General features: G+C 40.3%; 1 protein-coding gene across 2 annotated transcripts in view; it reads right to left on the bottom strand.

Moving 5' to 3' along the window:
• Positions 1-522: 522 nt before the first annotated feature.
• The window catches only part of MYPN (myopalladin), an 88,811-nt gene continuing 70,617 nt past the window's right edge, over positions 523-18,716 (bottom strand). For both annotated transcript variants that reach the window (XM_065922436.1, XM_065922434.1), the window contains 6 exons: positions 18,337-18,419; positions 17,008-17,134; positions 15,581-15,788; positions 13,845-14,010; positions 10,287-10,420; positions 523-7,582 (listed from right to left, as the gene is read on the bottom strand). In XM_065922436.1, the coding sequence (XP_065778508.1) occupies positions 7,413-7,582; positions 10,287-10,420; positions 13,845-14,010; positions 15,581-15,788; positions 17,008-17,134; positions 18,337-18,419 (888 nt within the window). In that variant the 3' untranslated portion in view covers positions 523-7,412. The remainder of the gene's footprint in view (positions 7,583-10,286; positions 10,421-13,844; positions 14,011-15,580; positions 15,789-17,007; positions 17,135-18,336; positions 18,420-18,716) is intronic.

Genomic DNA, 18,716 nt, shown 5'->3' with positions numbered 1-18,716 from the left:
TAGGCTTTCTTAACATCCAGCCACAGCCAATTTCTTAGTTAATGAGGTGACCTTTATATTAATGAAGATCTAAAATTTCTGCTGGATATGAGCCAGATGGGATGTATTTGGGTTGTGGCTGCAGGATTCAACAATTAAAGCTCAGTTCACTTAATTTTGGTCTTCTTATAGTAAAAGCAAGGTGTTATTTTGGACTCATTTTGGCTCTGCTCTCTGGTTAGGTTTCACTAAAGATACCTCTTTTTGCTACCTGTGGGTAAAAGAAATTTCAAAGCACATAATTACGTGACCAGCCTTTTCACATGTATGCCCATTCCCTTCTCTGGTCATGAATATACTAGAGGGTGCAAGCTTAATGAGTGTTTTATTGAATTAACAAGACTTTTGGATTGCTATTTCAAACTGGTAGCGGGTCCCCCAAAATACCCAAGCTGAAAGAAAACTACTGAGAGGAAGAACTTACCCATCTCACATACGAAGACTGGAACCAAAGTACAACCCAAAATAAACCCAATAACTAACTGAGAATAAATAAAATTTTATTTAATGAATAAAGAAACAGTCCATCACATCCTCTAAATTGGTTTTTAAAACATCCAGTTTGAACTAAATACTGGTACCATCCAGGTTGAATGAAATACTGGTTTTAAATTTTTCTTTTTTTTCTAATTGCAAAGTTTCCAAGCAAAACACAATCCCCAGCAAATCTTCAAGAAAGCACAACTAGAAAACAGCAACGTGTGTCATGGAGATGATGTGGTCTACCGAGATATGGTACCATATGCTTTGTGGAAAAAGACACAGTAACTGCTCAGAAACATTTTGGCCTAAGTGGACACTGGTTTTCAGTTCCAAAGAATGCCCAGCATGCATGATGCAGAGGAAAGGAATAAAAGTCAAGATCCATTCATTGCTTTCTAGTAATAGAGGCAAAATATACAGTTTATATACTTCACACATTTTAATGTTTACTATAATAGTTTTTCTATTATGATTTCAATAACCAAAAAAGTACTTTAAAAACAAGTACTTTAAAAACCATTAATTGTGGAGAAATTACAAGAATCTGCCTCCAGTTTGCAGGTAACTCGCTGAATCTGTGTAGAAATATCAAGTTCTTCGGAATATCAAAATCCTTTGGAATTTTGGAACATCAAACAATTCCTTCTTATCATACTATGTGAAAATCATTCATGTTCCTTAGTGGGTACGAAAGTACTTCTTATTGTAAGAAAACTATACTTATAACTTCATTAATTTCCAGTTAAAACTGGTCAACTCTCCCACCCCATCGTTCACATCTTTAAGTCTCATTTTAATGTGTCTCGATTTTCAGTTAGGAGGTACAATGAATTTTTATCTTAGAAAGTAAAAAACATTCTATGAGAGAATTATTGGGTTTACTGGATGTTTTAGGAAGACTAAAACCCAGTTACCTTTCTGTTCCTCTAGGGATATCTGACCAGGTTATAGCATATGTGGTAACTTTTTAAAATTTGAATAATGTATACAATTGAATAACTTTAAAAAATCACTTTTAAGTATTGAATATTTGTATATTAAAAAATCAACTTAATCATTAAAAAGCAATTGATAAACCTGGGAACTAGCACTATTTTCTGCATTTTAAAGAAAAATGTTTATGTACTTCAACCTTCAAATATTTATTGTCAAATAATGTTGAAATATTTTAATTTTTATCATTAGGGGAACATTTTCTACTCACTTGTATGTTAAATCTTCTAGCAAATTAGCGAATATGCCTCTACAGTACAGCCATTTTCTTTATGCTTACTCTCAGCATTTATGGCACAATTCTCAGAGGATTGAGAAGTGAGTTCTTTCTCTATTTCTTGCAATTTCAAGGCTATTGCGTTTGAAGTGGCCATTATTTACATATTAACAAAAAAATAGCATGTTTATGGTTCTACAACACCAAGTATGCTAACTAATATAATTAGAAAAAAGAGGCAAACATATTTTTAGCAAATATGCATTTTTTTTGCATCGCACAGATTTTTAAAAAATATGGTAGTAGCAACTTTTTTTTTAGCATACTGATGACCGCTGCATTGTCAAAGTTTAGAAGATGCTAGGCATTCTTCCAGCAATGCTTCAGTAATTAACTTTCTGAAATATTGATCCACTTAAAACAAGGCAAGGCAATTAGTGGTGAAAAGGACTTCAACAAGCTCTATTACAATGTTCATCTTCCTGGTGAGGCACAGGGATTTTCAACTCGAGCATCAGTGGAAATGCTTTGAGTCCAGGTTACCTGGGAAGAGACCTTGAATAAAGGTCATTATGAGTAAATTTGCCTTTGAGTTTACAACCAAATTATACATAGCCCATATACTCACAGACTCAGGCCAGGATCTCAGTTTGAAAGGTTTTGGGGGAGTTTTGGGAGTTTTGGGGACGAAGAGGACGGGAGGAGTCTGTGATCAACCAGAATAATTTGGGTGTAGGATCCAGTTTTTAAGACCTTCCCTCCCAGCCTGATTTTTTTCCCTTTTGCCAGCATTTCTATTAATATTAGAAGTTGATGGGAGTAAGAAAGCAACTGCTTTTAAAGGTACAGCACCCCCATGAATTTAAAAGACCCTCAGGCATTCAAGATTTATTCAGTTTGGACTGGTTTCTTTTGAACACCAAGCCAAGATACATGGGGGCAGCAGTTAGGTCATTGTGGAGCACGAAGCATACTGGGAAAGGGAAAGGAGGAGTGGGTTACAGCCTGGGGTGTTATAGAACAGGGGCACAGGGCATCTTGGAGAGAAACACAGAATGGGGGGTAAATGTAGAAAGGAACATAGTGTAGCCTGGACGTATCATGGACACAAAAATGGAGGAGGAAGTAGTCTTTTTTTATTAGTTGCTTGGCAGTTTAGGTTTAATGGTGTGTTTTCTTTCTCCATTTTCCTTCTGACCCCCATTTCCATGACTCACCAAATTAGGAAAAGCCCTTCACTTGTTTGGTTAGAAGGGAGCTTATGGGATCTGCATAGCTTTTTGAAGAAAGGGCCAGAAGAATTGTCCCAACTTTCCCTCTCCCTGCTCCATTTTTGCAGATTTGGGGCTTCATGAATGCCACATGTCCAACGAGTGTAGTGCAAGATAGTGGGGTCTAATGAGGCCCAACTGCATGTTTTCTTCTGCTTTCCAGGCAGGCATTGCACGTGCAAAAGGGAGGAAGTGCATCCTTCACTGACAGCAGCACCATGGCCTATGCTATTTGCATCCCTTCCAACCTTCTAGGGTAAGTTCTGGGATCAAACCATGGTAAAAATGACTTTTCTCAATTTCACTTGCTCACTGGAATCACCTGGGAAGCTTTAAAAATACTGCTTCCTATGCCAGAACCCCAGAACTCATGATTTACTGATTGGGGTGGTGGCTTGGATATTGGAATTTATTTTTTCAAATATTTATTTATTTGACTGCACTGGGTGTTAGTTGAGGCTTGTGGGATCTAGTTCCCTGATCAGGGATCAAACCCCTGCTGCCTGCACTGGGAGCTTGGAGTCTTCGCCACTGAACCTCCAGGGAAGGACATTTTGGGATTTTTTTTAAAGCTCCCCAGGAGATTCTAACATGCAGTCAAGGTTGAGAACCACTGCTGTAGACTCACTTCATTTTATATAGAAACATACTGACTTACATAGAATTTTAAAGTTCAGTTTAGATCAATAAATATTTACTAAGTGCCTACTCTGTATAAGGCAACATTTTGCCATGGCAAACTTTTGACACAGTCCATACCAACAAGTAGCTAGAATCTAGTGCAGGCAAGACTGGGCTAGTGCAAGGGGAGAGACAGGCAGGTATGTAGAAGCTGTGTTTTATACAAAGTTCTATGCAAAATAATCTCTTATTCCAGACTCAAGAAATTTGCTATAGGATTTCAAATAAAGTCAACTGTATTTTACTGGGTGGTTGGGGGGACACCAGGAAAATATTTCATAGAGGCAGTAAAGTAGCCTTTGAAATGGCCTTTAAGCAATAGGTAAGATATTCATAGATAGGGATTGGGGAGAAAGCATTCCAGGTGGAGGCAGAAAAGAGCCATATGGGTGGAAAGCAGGGGCCTGTGTTAATTTTACTGGTGCACTGGGTGTGTTTTCTGAGTAATGGATGAAAAGCTTTGGGATCATATTGGAGCAAGGCTTGAACAGCATGGGCAGAACAGCTGGCCTGGATTGGCTCCAGGGAATCACTTGGGGTTTGAGAATTAGAGGAATGATATGAATGAAGCAGTGCATGCTAAGTTTTGTCCAACTCTCTGTGACTCCATGGGATGCGGCCCACCAGACTTCTTTGTCCATGGGATTTCCCAGGCAAGAATGCTGGCGGGGACTGCCATTCCCTTCTCCAGGGGATCTTCCTGACTCAGGGATTGAACCTGTGTCTCCTGCATTGGCTGGTAGATTCTTTACCAGTGAGCCACCTGGGAAGCCCAAATGAAACAGTACTTTAGGAAGAATGAGCTGATGCTGAGATCTGGGCTAGACTTGAGTGGGGATAAAAACCAGGACTAGAGGCAGGAAGACCAGTTAGAAGTCTCATATCATGGGTAAAGTCAGAAGTCTTGAGGGAAATTAAGAAAATAATGAAAGTCTGAGCTGGGAACCACAAGGGGGATGAAAGGAAGGCCTGAATATAAAAGAAATAATAAGAGAGTTAATATGATTTGTCAATTGATTAGATAGAAGAAGCAAAAAACTGACTTAATTACTCCATTTGGATTACTAGGACTGTGATGGTGCCACTAATAGAAATAACTAGACTAGGATGATGAATGAACTGTTTATGAAAGGGAAGACCATGAATCTGATTTTGGATACGTTGAGTCCAAACTTACTCAGCAGAACTGAAATTTCTTATATAAGTATTCCTTATTGTAACGAATTCCAGTAGAATTTGGATTTGTTCAACACAGTAGTTCTTAAGAAAGGGGATCCTGCCTCCCAGGTAACACAAGGCAACATCTGAGGACGTTTTAGGCGGCCACAACTTGGGGAGTGGCTGCTCTCCTGACATCCAGTGGGTAGAAGCCAAGGATGCTGCTAAAGATCCTGCAGTGAGCAGAGTAGTCCCCCACAACAGCTAGTTATCCAGCCCCAGGTGTCAACAGTGTCGGGGTTGAGAAACTTTGCTGTAACAGAATCCAAAAGTTAAAATTCTAGGAATTTTAAAGCTTGTAATAGTTGAGGTTTAACAGTGCCATCTAGTGGCGAAATAGAATATTTATCCTAAAATACTCAGAAAGCTAAGACATGTACCCAGAAATGAAGACTATATCCTCTCATGGGAGAACTGTCTAGAGTTTACATTAATAGATGTGATGAGGAGGTTGGGTGTCCAACTGTGGAGAAGCAATCCTGAGGTTAGAAAGTTCTCTTTGGTCATAAACAGATTTGATAATAGAAGCCAATATGGAAACAATATATTCTAAGATGCATTCTGTATGGAATGCATTCTAAGTCATTACAGTTGCCTATACCTTTACTATTGTTCCCATATACATAAGAAAGGGAAAAAAATCTAATAATTCTGCTAAACAACTGGCTGAGATCTTTATTTCTTAAGGATGGTATTTATTTAGAAATAAAGATTGAAAATAATTAAGATAATTTTTAGAGTCATGAAAAATGTAGGATGAAAAGCACTAGAAAATTCCCTTTGACAAAAGGATTTTTGCCCCAAAGAGCAGAACTTAACATGCCTTTTATCTTACCTCTCCCGCTAGATTCTAAGCTTTCTGCAGGGAGGGACTGTGTCTTATCATATTTGTGTATGGCCCACAATCTCTAGCATAGCATCTTATACAGAGTAGACACACAAAGTATTTTTTGAGTGAATGAATTTATTTTTATACTGGAAATCTTTGCTTTAAAGTGAAGAAAATTTCAAACCTTTCTAAGCAATTACTATTTGTTCACTTGAGTAAGATGCCAGCTGAGGGTGTCTGGCTCAGAAAACACCAAAGACTTGAGCACAGGAGTTGGTAATAGATACTCCCATTAATTTCCCTAGTGAATCTGGAGCAGACTGTGCCATGACGACCATCCATAGGGCAACATTTTGACTGGTTCATGCACTGTAGATTTCTCTAATGTAAGATTCGTTCATCCAACGAATATTTATCAAAGGCCTATTTTGTGCTAAGCAGTCTTCTAGGCACTGGGCTATCACAGTGAATGTAAGTCTAAAAATTCCTTAGGTGGAGAGGCAAATTTTGAATTGGTGAGTTAGAATAAAGAGGCACATTCCTTTTCCCTCCCACTTCTTCAGTTAACATAGTATTTTCTGAATAGAAAATGCAATTTGGCTAATGATTTTCAAAGCAGTTCACAACCATTAAAGACCTCTCCTTCCACAACCACTGCTTTGCTCGGGTAAATGAAACAACAAAAACCATTCTCTCATCACTTCCTCTCCTTGTTTGCATTTTTTCCTTTCTCATTGCTTCATAGATGCGCAGACTTTGGGGGGCGAGGGGAGAAACAGGAGAGTCATTATTCTATGGGCAGATGATGGTGATGCCTGCATAGTTTTGCAAGTGGCAACTGAAGCTAGTAGTTTTAAAAGTGACCCCGCAAAAGACTTCCTTCTGGTTGGTTTATTAACAACCCTTTAGTTATAGAATCTACATATATATTCAGAGAGAAAAACCACTCACCATCATATTCAAAAGAAAATGGTGCCGGCAGGCTGGTGGGTCCCTATTTTGGCTATAGAATAAGTGCACTGTGCAAAATTGAGCATTCGGTGAATTTTTTTTTTTTTTTTTTGGTATCTCAGGCACATTTTGGCACTTTATCATGTGGCTCAATACACCCAGGATAAGCACATCAAAAGTGCTTCTCTACGTATGTGAGTTGTATGGCACAGTCTCCTAGTGCTAAGGAGAAGCTGATTTAATGAATCCAAAACTTCTGCTATGAATGCAATCAGTGAAAGGTGATGGACACCACCTCCCCCCACCCCTTGCCTTTTCCCTTCGCATTGTTTGGTGAGTTAGGATACCTAAGGTCACTACTGTCTAACTGCTTTCAGCCCAAGCATCTGGCCCCTCATTGCTCTTAGGAGGGCCTGAACACCCCTAACACAGCAGGGGGCAGAGGATCATGCTAACTTTTTCCCAAAGCAGTGGACAGCAGCTGCGTTATATCTTTGGTTCATCCATATTATCTTCTCATTTTGTTGGAATCTTAAAAGGTACAGCCCTCAATCTCTCCCCAAGCTGAGACTGCAGGAGTTCCTAGGTGACTTACTCAAAGCTCTCCTTGCCACAGGTCCGGCAGCGTGGAAACTTACTCAAATCCAGTTGCTTGGAAACCACCTTATCTGGCGTGTCCTCCTTCCCCCTCCACAGTTTGCCCCCTTACACAGCAGGCACCCAGACATCCTTAAAGTTCGTCACTCTCCACTACACTCCGAGAAGAGCAGGAATACACCATCGTGCTTTCCATGGAGGAGAAAGCAGAGAAAATGTCAAGTCCTTTACTGGTGAGGGATCCATAGCGACTGCCACTGGGCCGGACGGTCATGGGTGGTGGGATCTGGTGATGCCACTGAGCTGGAAAATGGACCAAACCATGTGTTACAATCAAAAGAATACAGTCAGCAAGGGTGCGTTCTGTCCTCATGCCAACACTTTGTGTGGGATCTTGGTAAATCGTTGAAATATATGAATAGTTGGGTCTGAAATGCCTCATTTGTAAAAAAAAAAAAAGAAAAAAAAGAAAAAAAATCTCTCCTGTCCTGCTGGGAATAGGGAAATTGGGCTCGTGATCTCTTGATTCTGTAATACCAACCCCCATGATTCTAATCCAGCAAAATCTGGGACTATAAGAAGGAAGAGTGGGTGATGAGGGTGATATCTCAAAATTGTCTCCTGACTTAGCATCACTGACCTAGTGTGGAGTCTACGGGGGCTGGGGTGGGGTGTGGGTGTAGAGAGACTTGTAGGCTCTCAAGGGAGGGCTCCTCAGAAGGAGAAGATGAGATATCTGTGGAAATATAAGCCAAAAGATGAATCCAGACCTCTGACCAGTACTTACTGCTCATTCTAATCACCCTTACTTACCTACCTACTGCCCTAATCATGTTCTAGTTAGTTACAGCCAGAAGACTGAAAAGTAACATATGCAATCAACCAGGATTGGGGGACAAAAGGGAATGTGTTAGAATTTCCATGTTCACCAAACACTGTCCAAGGGAGATCCTGGTTTCAGCAGACAGGATCTTTAGGCTTGAACATGTCCTGAATGAAGTATCCATCCAAGTGCTCAGTCCTGGGTGTTGCCTCTGATTGAGAAATTACCAAGCAGCCCTCTCATCAGGTTTCCAAGAGCCTGGCGGTGGCGAACGCGCAACACCAGGTGGAAAACATTGATGCTCCGGGTCCTGGGGAATTATGGATGCTTGCAGCATTCCCAGTTATAAATGAGTTCTTTGTTGATTTCATTATTTCGAATTAGTTTTTCGGGGTCTAAATGCCTCTCAGTGAACTGATTAAAATCAAATTTGGAAAGCTACAAAACAGGACAAAATAGCGATTCTGCAAGAGAGCAGGCACTCGACGAAGCAACTGTGAACTAGTCAAGCCCCTCGCTGCAGCCCCCTCTGCCTCTTAGCTTTTCCTCGGCTCTCTCGGCATCTTAACCTGACAGGAGCTACTCTTAGAAGCCTTTCTTTGCGGGCGAGGAGGGATGCCCGCTGTCCCGGTTCCTCGGGCAGGTTGTGGGGGCTGAAGTGGATTGATTTCAGCCTTAGTCCTCCATCCCTTCGCCCACTCCTGGGTCCCAACCGACGTAACAGCGCCTCCCGTTTTTGGAGCTGTGGAATCAGGACCAGAGCCTGGGAGACGTGAGCTGGGATGAACTGAAGTGGGGGCTCCGCCATGGAAGAGCAGGATCGGGACAAGTGTCATCGGTTTCAGGGCTTATTGGTAGGAGTTTCTTGGTTGGGGACTTGTCTCCTTCCGACATGGTGAGGTGGGTGAAATGGTTAAGGCATTAGCTTAGATTAAGAAACACATCACTGGCTTCTCTTTCTCCGGACGCTTCCAGGGGAAGGTACCTTAGAGTTAGCTTCCTTCACACTGAATTTCAAGTCGACAGATAAGAGAGAATAACCAGAAAGCTATGTATTTCCTCTAAATATGAGATTGAGGGAAAATGGCAGGCCAGGACTCATATGTGGTGCCAAAAAAAGGGGAATGCATCTGGTGTGCGCCTCTAAGTAGCAGGGGCCCCAGGTTCTAGGCAGAGTTACTTTTTCTTCTTTGTTATTCTGGTTCATCATATTAAATCAGTAAGGAATATTAAGCCAACCAATTAGGTTTTTTAAAGAAAAAAAAGGATTACTCTTTTGGGTTAAGAAATATGTCTTTAAAATGCCAGTTAATGTCAAAATTATAGAGGAGAATAGTAGAGTACACAAATACATTAGTAAAGATTAATTTGTTAAATATTTAGAAACATGACTCGAAGGAATGATGTAAAAAATCTGAATTTGCTTTCCAGCTGTAGTCACTTAACCTCTCTGAGTCTCTGTGTTTCTTTGGCATTTAAAGGAGGGTAACGACAATTACAATAATCTCATGGGTTTGGGACTATCTAAGAGTGAAAGTTTCCCTTGTGGCTCAGCTGGTAAAGAATCTACCTGCAATGCAGGAGACCTGGGTTCCATCCCTGGGTTGGGAAGATACTCTGGAGAAGGGAAAGGCTACCCACTCCAGTATTCTGGCCTGGAGAATTCCATGGACTGTATAGTCCACGGGGTCGCAAAGAGTTGGACACAACTGAGCGACTCTCAGGACAGGTCTCAGTTATTAATCTGATTGTGAGATGAGAGTAATAAATATTTGTGGAAGAATTAATAAATGAATAGGGTCTGGAAAATTCTGCCATGTGGAGTTATGACTGGGGAATTACAGGCATGGGGAGGGGGGTTCCTGTGGGTGACCCATGGCAGCAAGGGGATGGCATAAAGATGCTGGGTGATCATAAGTACAAGCCCATGTATGCTCTGACGTAGCTGTAATTCCTCTTATTAGAAGTACAGAAAAAAACCTGTTTTGGAAGAAGGTTAACCTTATAGTGAAATGGAAGAGTGTACAAAAGCCCTGAGGTGAGTAGAATAAAATGACTTAAGAAATCCATATCTTAAAAACCAATTAACTCATTTATGAAAACATACTACACCAATCCTAAAAGAAAAAAAAAAAGATTTTTAAGCTGCCTGTCGCATAGATCAACCGATGCCATTATACCTACCGTATATATCCAGCCTGGCAGTGCAGGACACGATGCCAGCTTCATTCTTGGCTGACAGCGTGTACCATCCAGCATCTGATTTCTTGGCTGGCTGAATGAGGAGGCAGACATAACCAGTTGTGTCCTGGTGCATGCTGGAGAAAAGAATGAGTATATTACATTGTATCTGGAGGGAGTTTAGAGTTCCCAGAAACTCATTTTTTTATATAGTAGTTAATCCTAAAATCCTAGTTTATCCCTCCCCTCACCCTTTTCCCTTCAGTAACCTTAAGTTTTTTCCTATGTCTGTGGATCTTTTCCTATTTTGTAAATAAGTTCACATATAATTTTTTCTTAGATTCCACATGTAAGTAATATCATATAACATTTCTTTGTTTGACTTACTTCATCTAGTATGGTAATCTCTAGGCCCATCCATGTTACTACAAATGGCATTATTTCATTCTTCTTATGTCTGAGTAATATTCCACTATATGTATATGTATGTATGTATCTATATATATACATATATATGGACACTTAAGTTGCTTCCACATCTTGATTTTTGTAGGTAGTGCTGCAGTGCTTCAAATTAGTTTTCCTCTTTTCTGGATATATGCCCAGGAGTGGGATTGCTGGATCATATGGTAAGTCTGCTTTTGATGTTTAAAGGCATCTCCCTACTGTCCTCCCTAGTGGTTTCTCCATAGTGGCTGCACCAATTTACATTGCCACCAGCAGCATAGGAGGGTTCCCTTTTCTCCACACCCTCTCTAGCATTTATAATTTGTAGACTTTCTTTGGCTGGGTACCTTGTGGCATGCAGAGCTTCCCTGACCTGGAATCAAACCTGTGCCCCCGTGCAGTGGAAACACAGAGTCTTAACCACTAGACCACCAGAAAGTTCCTATTACTTGTAGACTTTTTGATGATGGCCATTCTGACTGGTGTGAGGTGATAGGTGTAGGTACCTCACTGTAGTTTTGATTTGCATTTCTTTCATACTTAGCAATGTTGAACATCTTTTCATGTGACTGATGGCTATTTGGATATGTTTTTTGGAGAAATGTTCATTTCGGTCTTCTGCCTGGGTTTTGGTTCAGTTGTTTGTTTTGATATTGAGCTGTATAAGCTGCTTGCATATTTTGGAAATTAAGCCTTTATTGGTTATGCTGTTTGCAAATATTTTCTCTCATTCTGTGGATTGTCTTTTCATTTTGTCTATAACTTCCTTTGCTGTGCAAAAGCTTATAAGTTTGATTAGGTCCTATTTGTTTTTATTTGCTCTTATTTCTGTTGCCCTGGGAGACTGACCTAAGAAAACATTGCTATGATTTATGTCAGAGAATGCTTAGCCTATGTTCTCTTATGGGAGTTTTATGGTGCCATGTTTTATATTTAAATCTTTAATTCATTTCAGATTTATTTTTGTGTGTGGTGTGAGGGAGTATTCTAACTTCATTGGTTTACATTCAACTGCCCAGCTTTCCCAACACTTGCTGAAAAGACTGTCTTTTCTCCATTGTATATTCTTGCCTCCTTCGTCAAAGATTAATTTACTCTAGGTGTGTGGCTTTCTGGGTTCTCTATTCTGTTCCACTGATCCATGTATATCTGTTTTTGTGCCAGAACCACTCAAGGATATCCAAAAGCATGTGATACCTTTCCATTTCTTTGAAGCGTCTTCAATTTCCTTTATCAATGTTCTGAGCATATAAGTCCTTGACTTCCTCGGTCAGGTTTATTCCTCAGTATTTTATCTTGATGTGATTTTAAAAGGGATTTTTAAAAAAACTTTCTCTTTCGGATATTTCTTTGTTAGTGTAAAGAAATGCAACATATTTCTGTGTGTTAGTTCTGTATCCTGCTGCTTTGCTGAATTCATTCATCAGTTCTTTTGCAGGGGGAGGATTTTTTTTTAAGCTTTATATTTTGTATTGGGGCTTCCCTGGTGGCTGAGTTGACCTAGGCTTGATACCTGAGTTGGGAAGATCCCTTGGAGAAGAAAATGGCAACCCACTCCAGTACTCTTGCCTGGAAAATCCCATGGACAGAGGAGCCTGGCAGGCTACAGTCTGTGGGGTCGCAAGAGTCAAACACAACTTAGTGACTAAATCACCACCAGAGCCAGTTATCAGACAACACTGAGATAGTTTCAGGGGAATGACAAAGGGACTCGGCCCCTCCAAACTTGCCTCCTATCCAAGCTGCCACATAACATTGAGCAGAATTTCTTGTGCTATATAGTAGGACCTTGTTGGTTGTACATTTAAAATATATGGTTCATTAGTTCTAATAGTTTTGTGTGTAGTCTTTAGGGTGGAGGGAGTGTTTCTTAATATAACCAACTGGGCAGGTGCAGCATTTAACTCAGCTCAATTCAGGAGTAAATCTGCATGTCCTTTCCTTCTGGTTTCTCTACATCTGTAGTTCTTAACCTTGACTGTGTAGTGCAATCCTGCATAATTATACCAGAATTTCAGGCTGGGTTTAACATGTTTTGTTAATTTACACTGAAGTGTTAACTCAAGAATATTCTCTGTTCTTGCTTACGTTTTACCAGAGGAAAATCCTGACCTTTTTATATTAGACTTTTTAGATGCCAAAATTCTGTAAAAGCCAATATCCTTTAGGACAAATTTAGTTTACTGTGAAGAAATAATTCTCGGTAATAATCATTTCTCAGTGGTGGTTTCTGTGTACAAGCTGCTCTTGCATAAAAACAAAACGGCAAAGAATTAAGGATGGTTGGGGGAACTGGGGCTTCCCTGGTGGCTCAGCCGGTAAAGAATCTGCCTGCAATGCGGGAGACCTGGGCTCGATCCCGGGGTTGGGAAGATCCCTGGAGAAGGGAAAGACTGCCCACTCCAGTATCCTGGCCAGGAGAATGCCATGGACAGAGGAGCCTGGCAAGTTACAGCCCATGGCGCCGTAAAGTGTCAGACACGACAGAACAACTTTCACTTCACTTCACCTCAGGGGAAATTAAACAAGGCACCCATTTAGAGAACCTGGATCCTTAAATTTACTTTAAAAACAGGCATGTAGTGACAGATGGAAAAGGAGTATTGCCATAATGTTTTGTTTTGCTTTTTTTTTTTTTTTGCCTTATTTTATTTTAGCTTTTTACAGTCAAAAGATTTTGTCTGGGTACTAATATGACTCATGACATGACACATGACAAAAAGACACATGACAAAAACATGCAAGATCTTTATAAATCCCTCAAACCTTTTTAAGCATAAAACTTAAGGTTTTAGAGACTTCCCTGGTGGTCCAGTGATTAAGACTCCACATGTTCACTGCAGGGGGCATGGGTTTAATCCCTGGTCAGAGAACTAAGATCCTGCATGCCATGTGGTGCAAAATAATAATAATAATAATAATGTTTTTAAATGGTGGGACATTGTACAATGGACTAACCCTCAGCAACAAAAAGGAATAAATTCTTGATAAGCACAGTTACATGGATAAAGCAAATGCATTATGCCAAGTGAAAGGAGCCAGATTCAAAAGGCTGAAGACTTATTGGGTGGCCTGATGAGCTTTGCTGAACTTGACCAAGTGTGGAGGCTGTACCTGATCCTCTCTCTGGTGAAAGGGATGGTCTCATTGTCTTTCTTCCAGTAGAACACGGGTGGAGGCATGCCTATCACCCGGCACTCCAGTCTCACAGGGTGGCCTTCTGGAACACCACTGTTCTGCAGTTTCTCCAGGATTACAGGTGCTTTCTTTACTTCTTTGGCTGAATGAGAGAAGAGCCATGCTAGTTTGAATAGTAAGTGCCTTGTGCTCCATGCCTCAAATTCAGGACAGTTCTGGAATCTGAGTGAGCATCCACCCACCTTACCTCTTTATAACACTTCTCAAGCTTCTTAGTGAAGATCGCTGCCTTGGTAAAAGCTCCAAAAATGATTTTAAAAAGAAATGAGAAAACTGCCTCTGCCTTTTTAAAAATTTAAAAATTTTATTTTATTTTTTCTGTCTATATTTTGAGAGACAATGCTCAAGGATTTGGGTAACACATGTGGGATGCAAATGGTAGGTGCGGAATTAAGGGAGTTTCTTTTATTACTCAGTAGTAAATGCTGAAAAATGATATATTTTATGTACTAAATATATTTTGTTTTCTTTTTTAGAGGAGGTTATTTTGTAGAAGTTATATTGATTTTCCCTCAATTTTTTACCTTGAGAAATTTTATTGCTCCATAAAAATTGAAAGATGTATACTTTTTTTTTTAAAAGACACACCACAAATTATGTTTCCTAAGGAGGTATTTTTTTTTTCCCAGTAGAATCAATTAAGACAAAGACATCTCCTAGCTCAGGGTTCCAGAGGCCATACTTTAGCAAAACAGTGGGAAAAAAGTAAAAGCAGCAATCAGTGTATCCTCGCAGAATGAGCTTTTGCTACTCTGTTGGGAGAGGGGATTAAGAGTGGAAAAAAAGAAGATAATATAGAGGAAACAGCTACTAGCCTAGAGAGAAGGTTAACATTCTGATGCCATCCTGATTTCTTTCAGGGGCCATGCAAGGGAGCTAGCAGGAGAAAGTTCAGCGGGAGAATTCATTCATTCTGAAAGCTAATTCTAGCTGGGTTAACACCCCAAGGGGCTGACACCTCCCAGGGCACGATGACTGTAGGCATTAGTGTTTGTTGACATCATCTTGTAAGGTAAGGGTTCATTTGTTTAGTTATTGATTGAATGCCTTCCATGTTCCAGGCACTGAGTCAGACATCAGGGATGCACAGAAGAACAAGCTTCTGTGGCCTCAGTGGCTCATAGCCTCTTCAGGGAGGCAAAGAGAAAACAGTTACACAGAAGCCACGAGTGCTGAAAGGGTCTCTCCTTTACTGAGTGCTCTGGGCATAGAGGAGGATGTGCCTGCTGGGTCCGCTGTGCCTTTGTGGTAGCATCTGAAATACGTCTTAGAGAATGAGTAGGAGGTTGCTAGGCAAAGAAGGGCATCCCATGTAAAGGGACCATTAATGCAAAGGCATAGAAGCTTGGGGTAGAGGGAGACCCTGGAGTGATGAACTGTAGGACAAGTGACCTGAATTTAGTGATAGTCAATTAGTAATTAATTGACTATCATTTATTGCAAGCATGATATACACAAGGTACCACATTATGATTTTGGCTTACTGATATGTTTTCGAGAGCAATGTAGGAAACATGGCCCTTACTACAGAGAAGAGGAAACAGATGAGGCTCGGTGGGGCAAAGGACGAAGGAATTACGTCAGAAGCTCTGCATATGTGGGCAGTAGCTTTGGAGGGAGTCATGTTTAGGGGTCCCAGCAGCAAACCTTACCTACTACAGTGAGCTCCAAGCTAAAGGAATTCTGCCCAGTTTTGTTGGTAGCAACGCAGGTGTAGGTCCCCGCATCGCGTTGAGTGAGCGGGTCAATGAGCAGAGAGTGGACTCCGGTCTCCCTGACCAGCATCTTGTGGGAGGCGTCGGGGAGGACAGGCTGGCCATTGAGCAGCCACGTCAGCTCCGGGGGCGGTAAGCCACTCACCTAATAAACAAGAGGACAGCTGAGGCAAATGACAGACTGATGACAAGCAGATTTATTTGGTGGCTGACTTCTTTATCCTGATCTGGCATCACATAGATAGCGAGGGAATGTCAGTGGTGAGAAACCTCTCCACAGGGGCGTCAGGACAAGAGGGATCTGGATGGATGGGTGTGTGAATTTAAACTGTATAGCATTTGGACCCCAATTCAGGTAGTTATTTTATACTAGATTAAAATGAATAAGAATTAAAAAGCTAAATAGACAGATAAAATAGGCCTATAGTGTCAGTTTCAGAGAGAATATATTGCTTACATACCTAACGACCAAGAGATAGCCAAGACAGGGGCAGACGTTAAACCACTGTTCCCAAAGCTGGTGTGTGTCATAACACATGGAATATTTGGAAATCCTGACGCCCATTTACTACATTAAATCAGAATCTCTGGGGAGTGGACCCAGGATGGGTTTCTTTCAGGATTTAGGGTGGAAGAAATTAACAGTCCATCCCAAATATTATTTAGGTAACTAATTTGAGGGCAAGATCCACCTAGAGGAGTGGATTCTATAAATACTTAACCTTCAACCTTTACTAATTTGCATCTTAATCACCATAGCATTCTGCAGTGTTGGGGCAGAAGGAGAACTTAAGTTTCTGTTCATATTGAGAACTATCCATGCCGTTCAACTGAACCCAGTTTCTGGTGGAAGAGTTAGAATTTATTATAGACTAGTTAAAGGTGATGGATGTAGGCTAGTATTAGAAACCAGATTCTGTTTTCATAAACTGCTTTGGAGCCAGTGACTATAATTTTTTCAAAGGCTGTACCTCATAGCAGTTCATTTCAAGGATGTAAGAATCATCCTTATGTCTTTATGGTAATAAAGACTTTTCAGGTACCATACGGAAGATGTCTGAACTACATCACCTCTTTGGTTGTCTTTTACAAACATAGAGTAAACTTGATATGATATCAGTGTAGTTTTTATTTAGATATAATCACTTAAAAGGTTTTATGAAATACTTTCATCTGGTATTAAATGCTCCAAAAGAACCTTATGGGTGGAAAAAAGTGATCTCTTTCTCTCTTTGTTCCTCAGTCCCCGTTCACCAAAACCAAAACAAAAACACCCCAAAACCAACTATAAAACAAATACAAACAAAAATAGGTGCATACAAACAAATAAATACAAAATATGAACAGGTGGCGCTACAGGCTACCTTACAGTCCAGGCGACAGAGGCGCCCCTCGTGAGCCACCATATCCCCAGGAGCCTGCAGGAAATGTGGTCGGAAAAAGCGTTCCTGTAGGGGCTCTTTGTCTCTTTCTTGCACTCGGGACCTTCCTCTGAAACAGCAGGCGTGTTCAGGCATTAAACAGTAGAAACCAACTCATAAACATGTGACAGTATAGGCATTTAGGCATGGCTATAGGGCTTGGAGAAAGATTTCTTTGGGGGATAGCGGTAGGGGTTGCTGGACCATAAAGAAATAATAAGTAATAGTGTGGAGCTGATGTGAAAAAAGAAAGTATTAAGTATCTCATCCACTGTAAGATTATATTGTGAGATCTGTAATTAAATAAGCAGGCTTTAGCTTTTTTCTCTGTGAAGTCATTCTGGGTTTCTGGGTTAAGTGACTCAGCTCCCCTTGCCTTGGGTTTGACCAGTTGTTCAAAAGTTTCAAAATGAACAAATAAATCAGTATTCAATCTGAACCTCCAATGAGAGCCAAAAGAGGAGTCCTGTTTATTACTCAGAACGAGGCAGCTGCAGTCCCTGTGTCTCTGAGTAATAAAATGTAACCTGGCTTATAAATTCTGCCAGACCATCAAAGATGATCATGAACCTGAACTGATTAAGACTGATCAACAGTAACAGCTGTTCCTGAAGAAGGGGAAAAAAAAAAAAAATAAAGAAGAAGGTATAGTTGTAACGGTAGTGAAATACTGTATCTGAAACGTAGGTCACTATTTTTGTTCCTTTGGTAAGTCTAATTTAATTCATGCATGTCAGCAACTATGAAATGCTTTGCTAAGACTTTGTGGCACCATAGGACTCAAGAGAAAGCCAGGCTCTCTCTTCTTAACATTAATAAAGTCAGAGAGGAGGAAAGTTAGTTGCTATGTTGGAGACAATTGTTATGTTGGAGATAATAACAACAAAAATCTTTTATTAGTATACACATACTCATTAACAGTTTCTGTTTTTTAAAGAAAAGTTAACTTAGTTCAGTCTGATTTATATATTATATGCACAGGTGCTACTGATGGTTACAAATTTTGAACATTAAAAATGTGCTGTGAACCAATACTTCTCAAATTTAATACCCTTGTGAATCACCTGGGGATCTTAGTAAAATGTACATGCTGATCAATAGGTCCGGGTGGGGCTTGGTATTCTGCATTTGCAACAAGCTCCCAAGTGGTGCCAATATTTCAGGTGGAGAACTACACTTTAGGTGACAGTTTATAGGCCCAATACTTCAGTGCTCATTACAGCAGGTGGATGCTTGGGAGGGGCTGGAGAAGGGAGATTCTTACTGTTTTACCTGTGAGACTGACCAGCAGCTGTTAGTCGACTTCGGATGGGCAAACCTTGTACCATCAAGTGGCCAGAACAGCTGATTCTCCCCTGAGAAACAGAAAATGAAGATTAAAATAAAAAGAACTCCCTACTTTTTCAATATATATATACATTTTTATGGATCAAAATGTTATTAGCTTTTGACTATTATGAGTTTTTTGGAGAGGGAATAAAAACAATGTAACTCTTTAAACTGCTGTTAATATTTCAGGGGAAAGGATTTTTAAGAATATTGTGATGACCTTGATTTTTAAGCTGAAAATGAACAGACACAAATGTAAAAAAATTGAGTTCTTATGCACTTAATATTATTTGCAGGCACATGCAGAGATCATGGTCAAGTAT

Source organism: Muntiacus reevesi, chromosome 2 (assembly GCF_963930625.1).
Source record: "Muntiacus reevesi chromosome 2, mMunRee1.1, whole genome shotgun sequence".
In the NCBI taxonomy this organism is placed as follows: Eukaryota; Metazoa; Chordata; class Mammalia; order Artiodactyla; family Cervidae; genus Muntiacus; species Muntiacus reevesi.
This window is presented reverse-complemented; position numbering and strand designations above follow the sequence as displayed.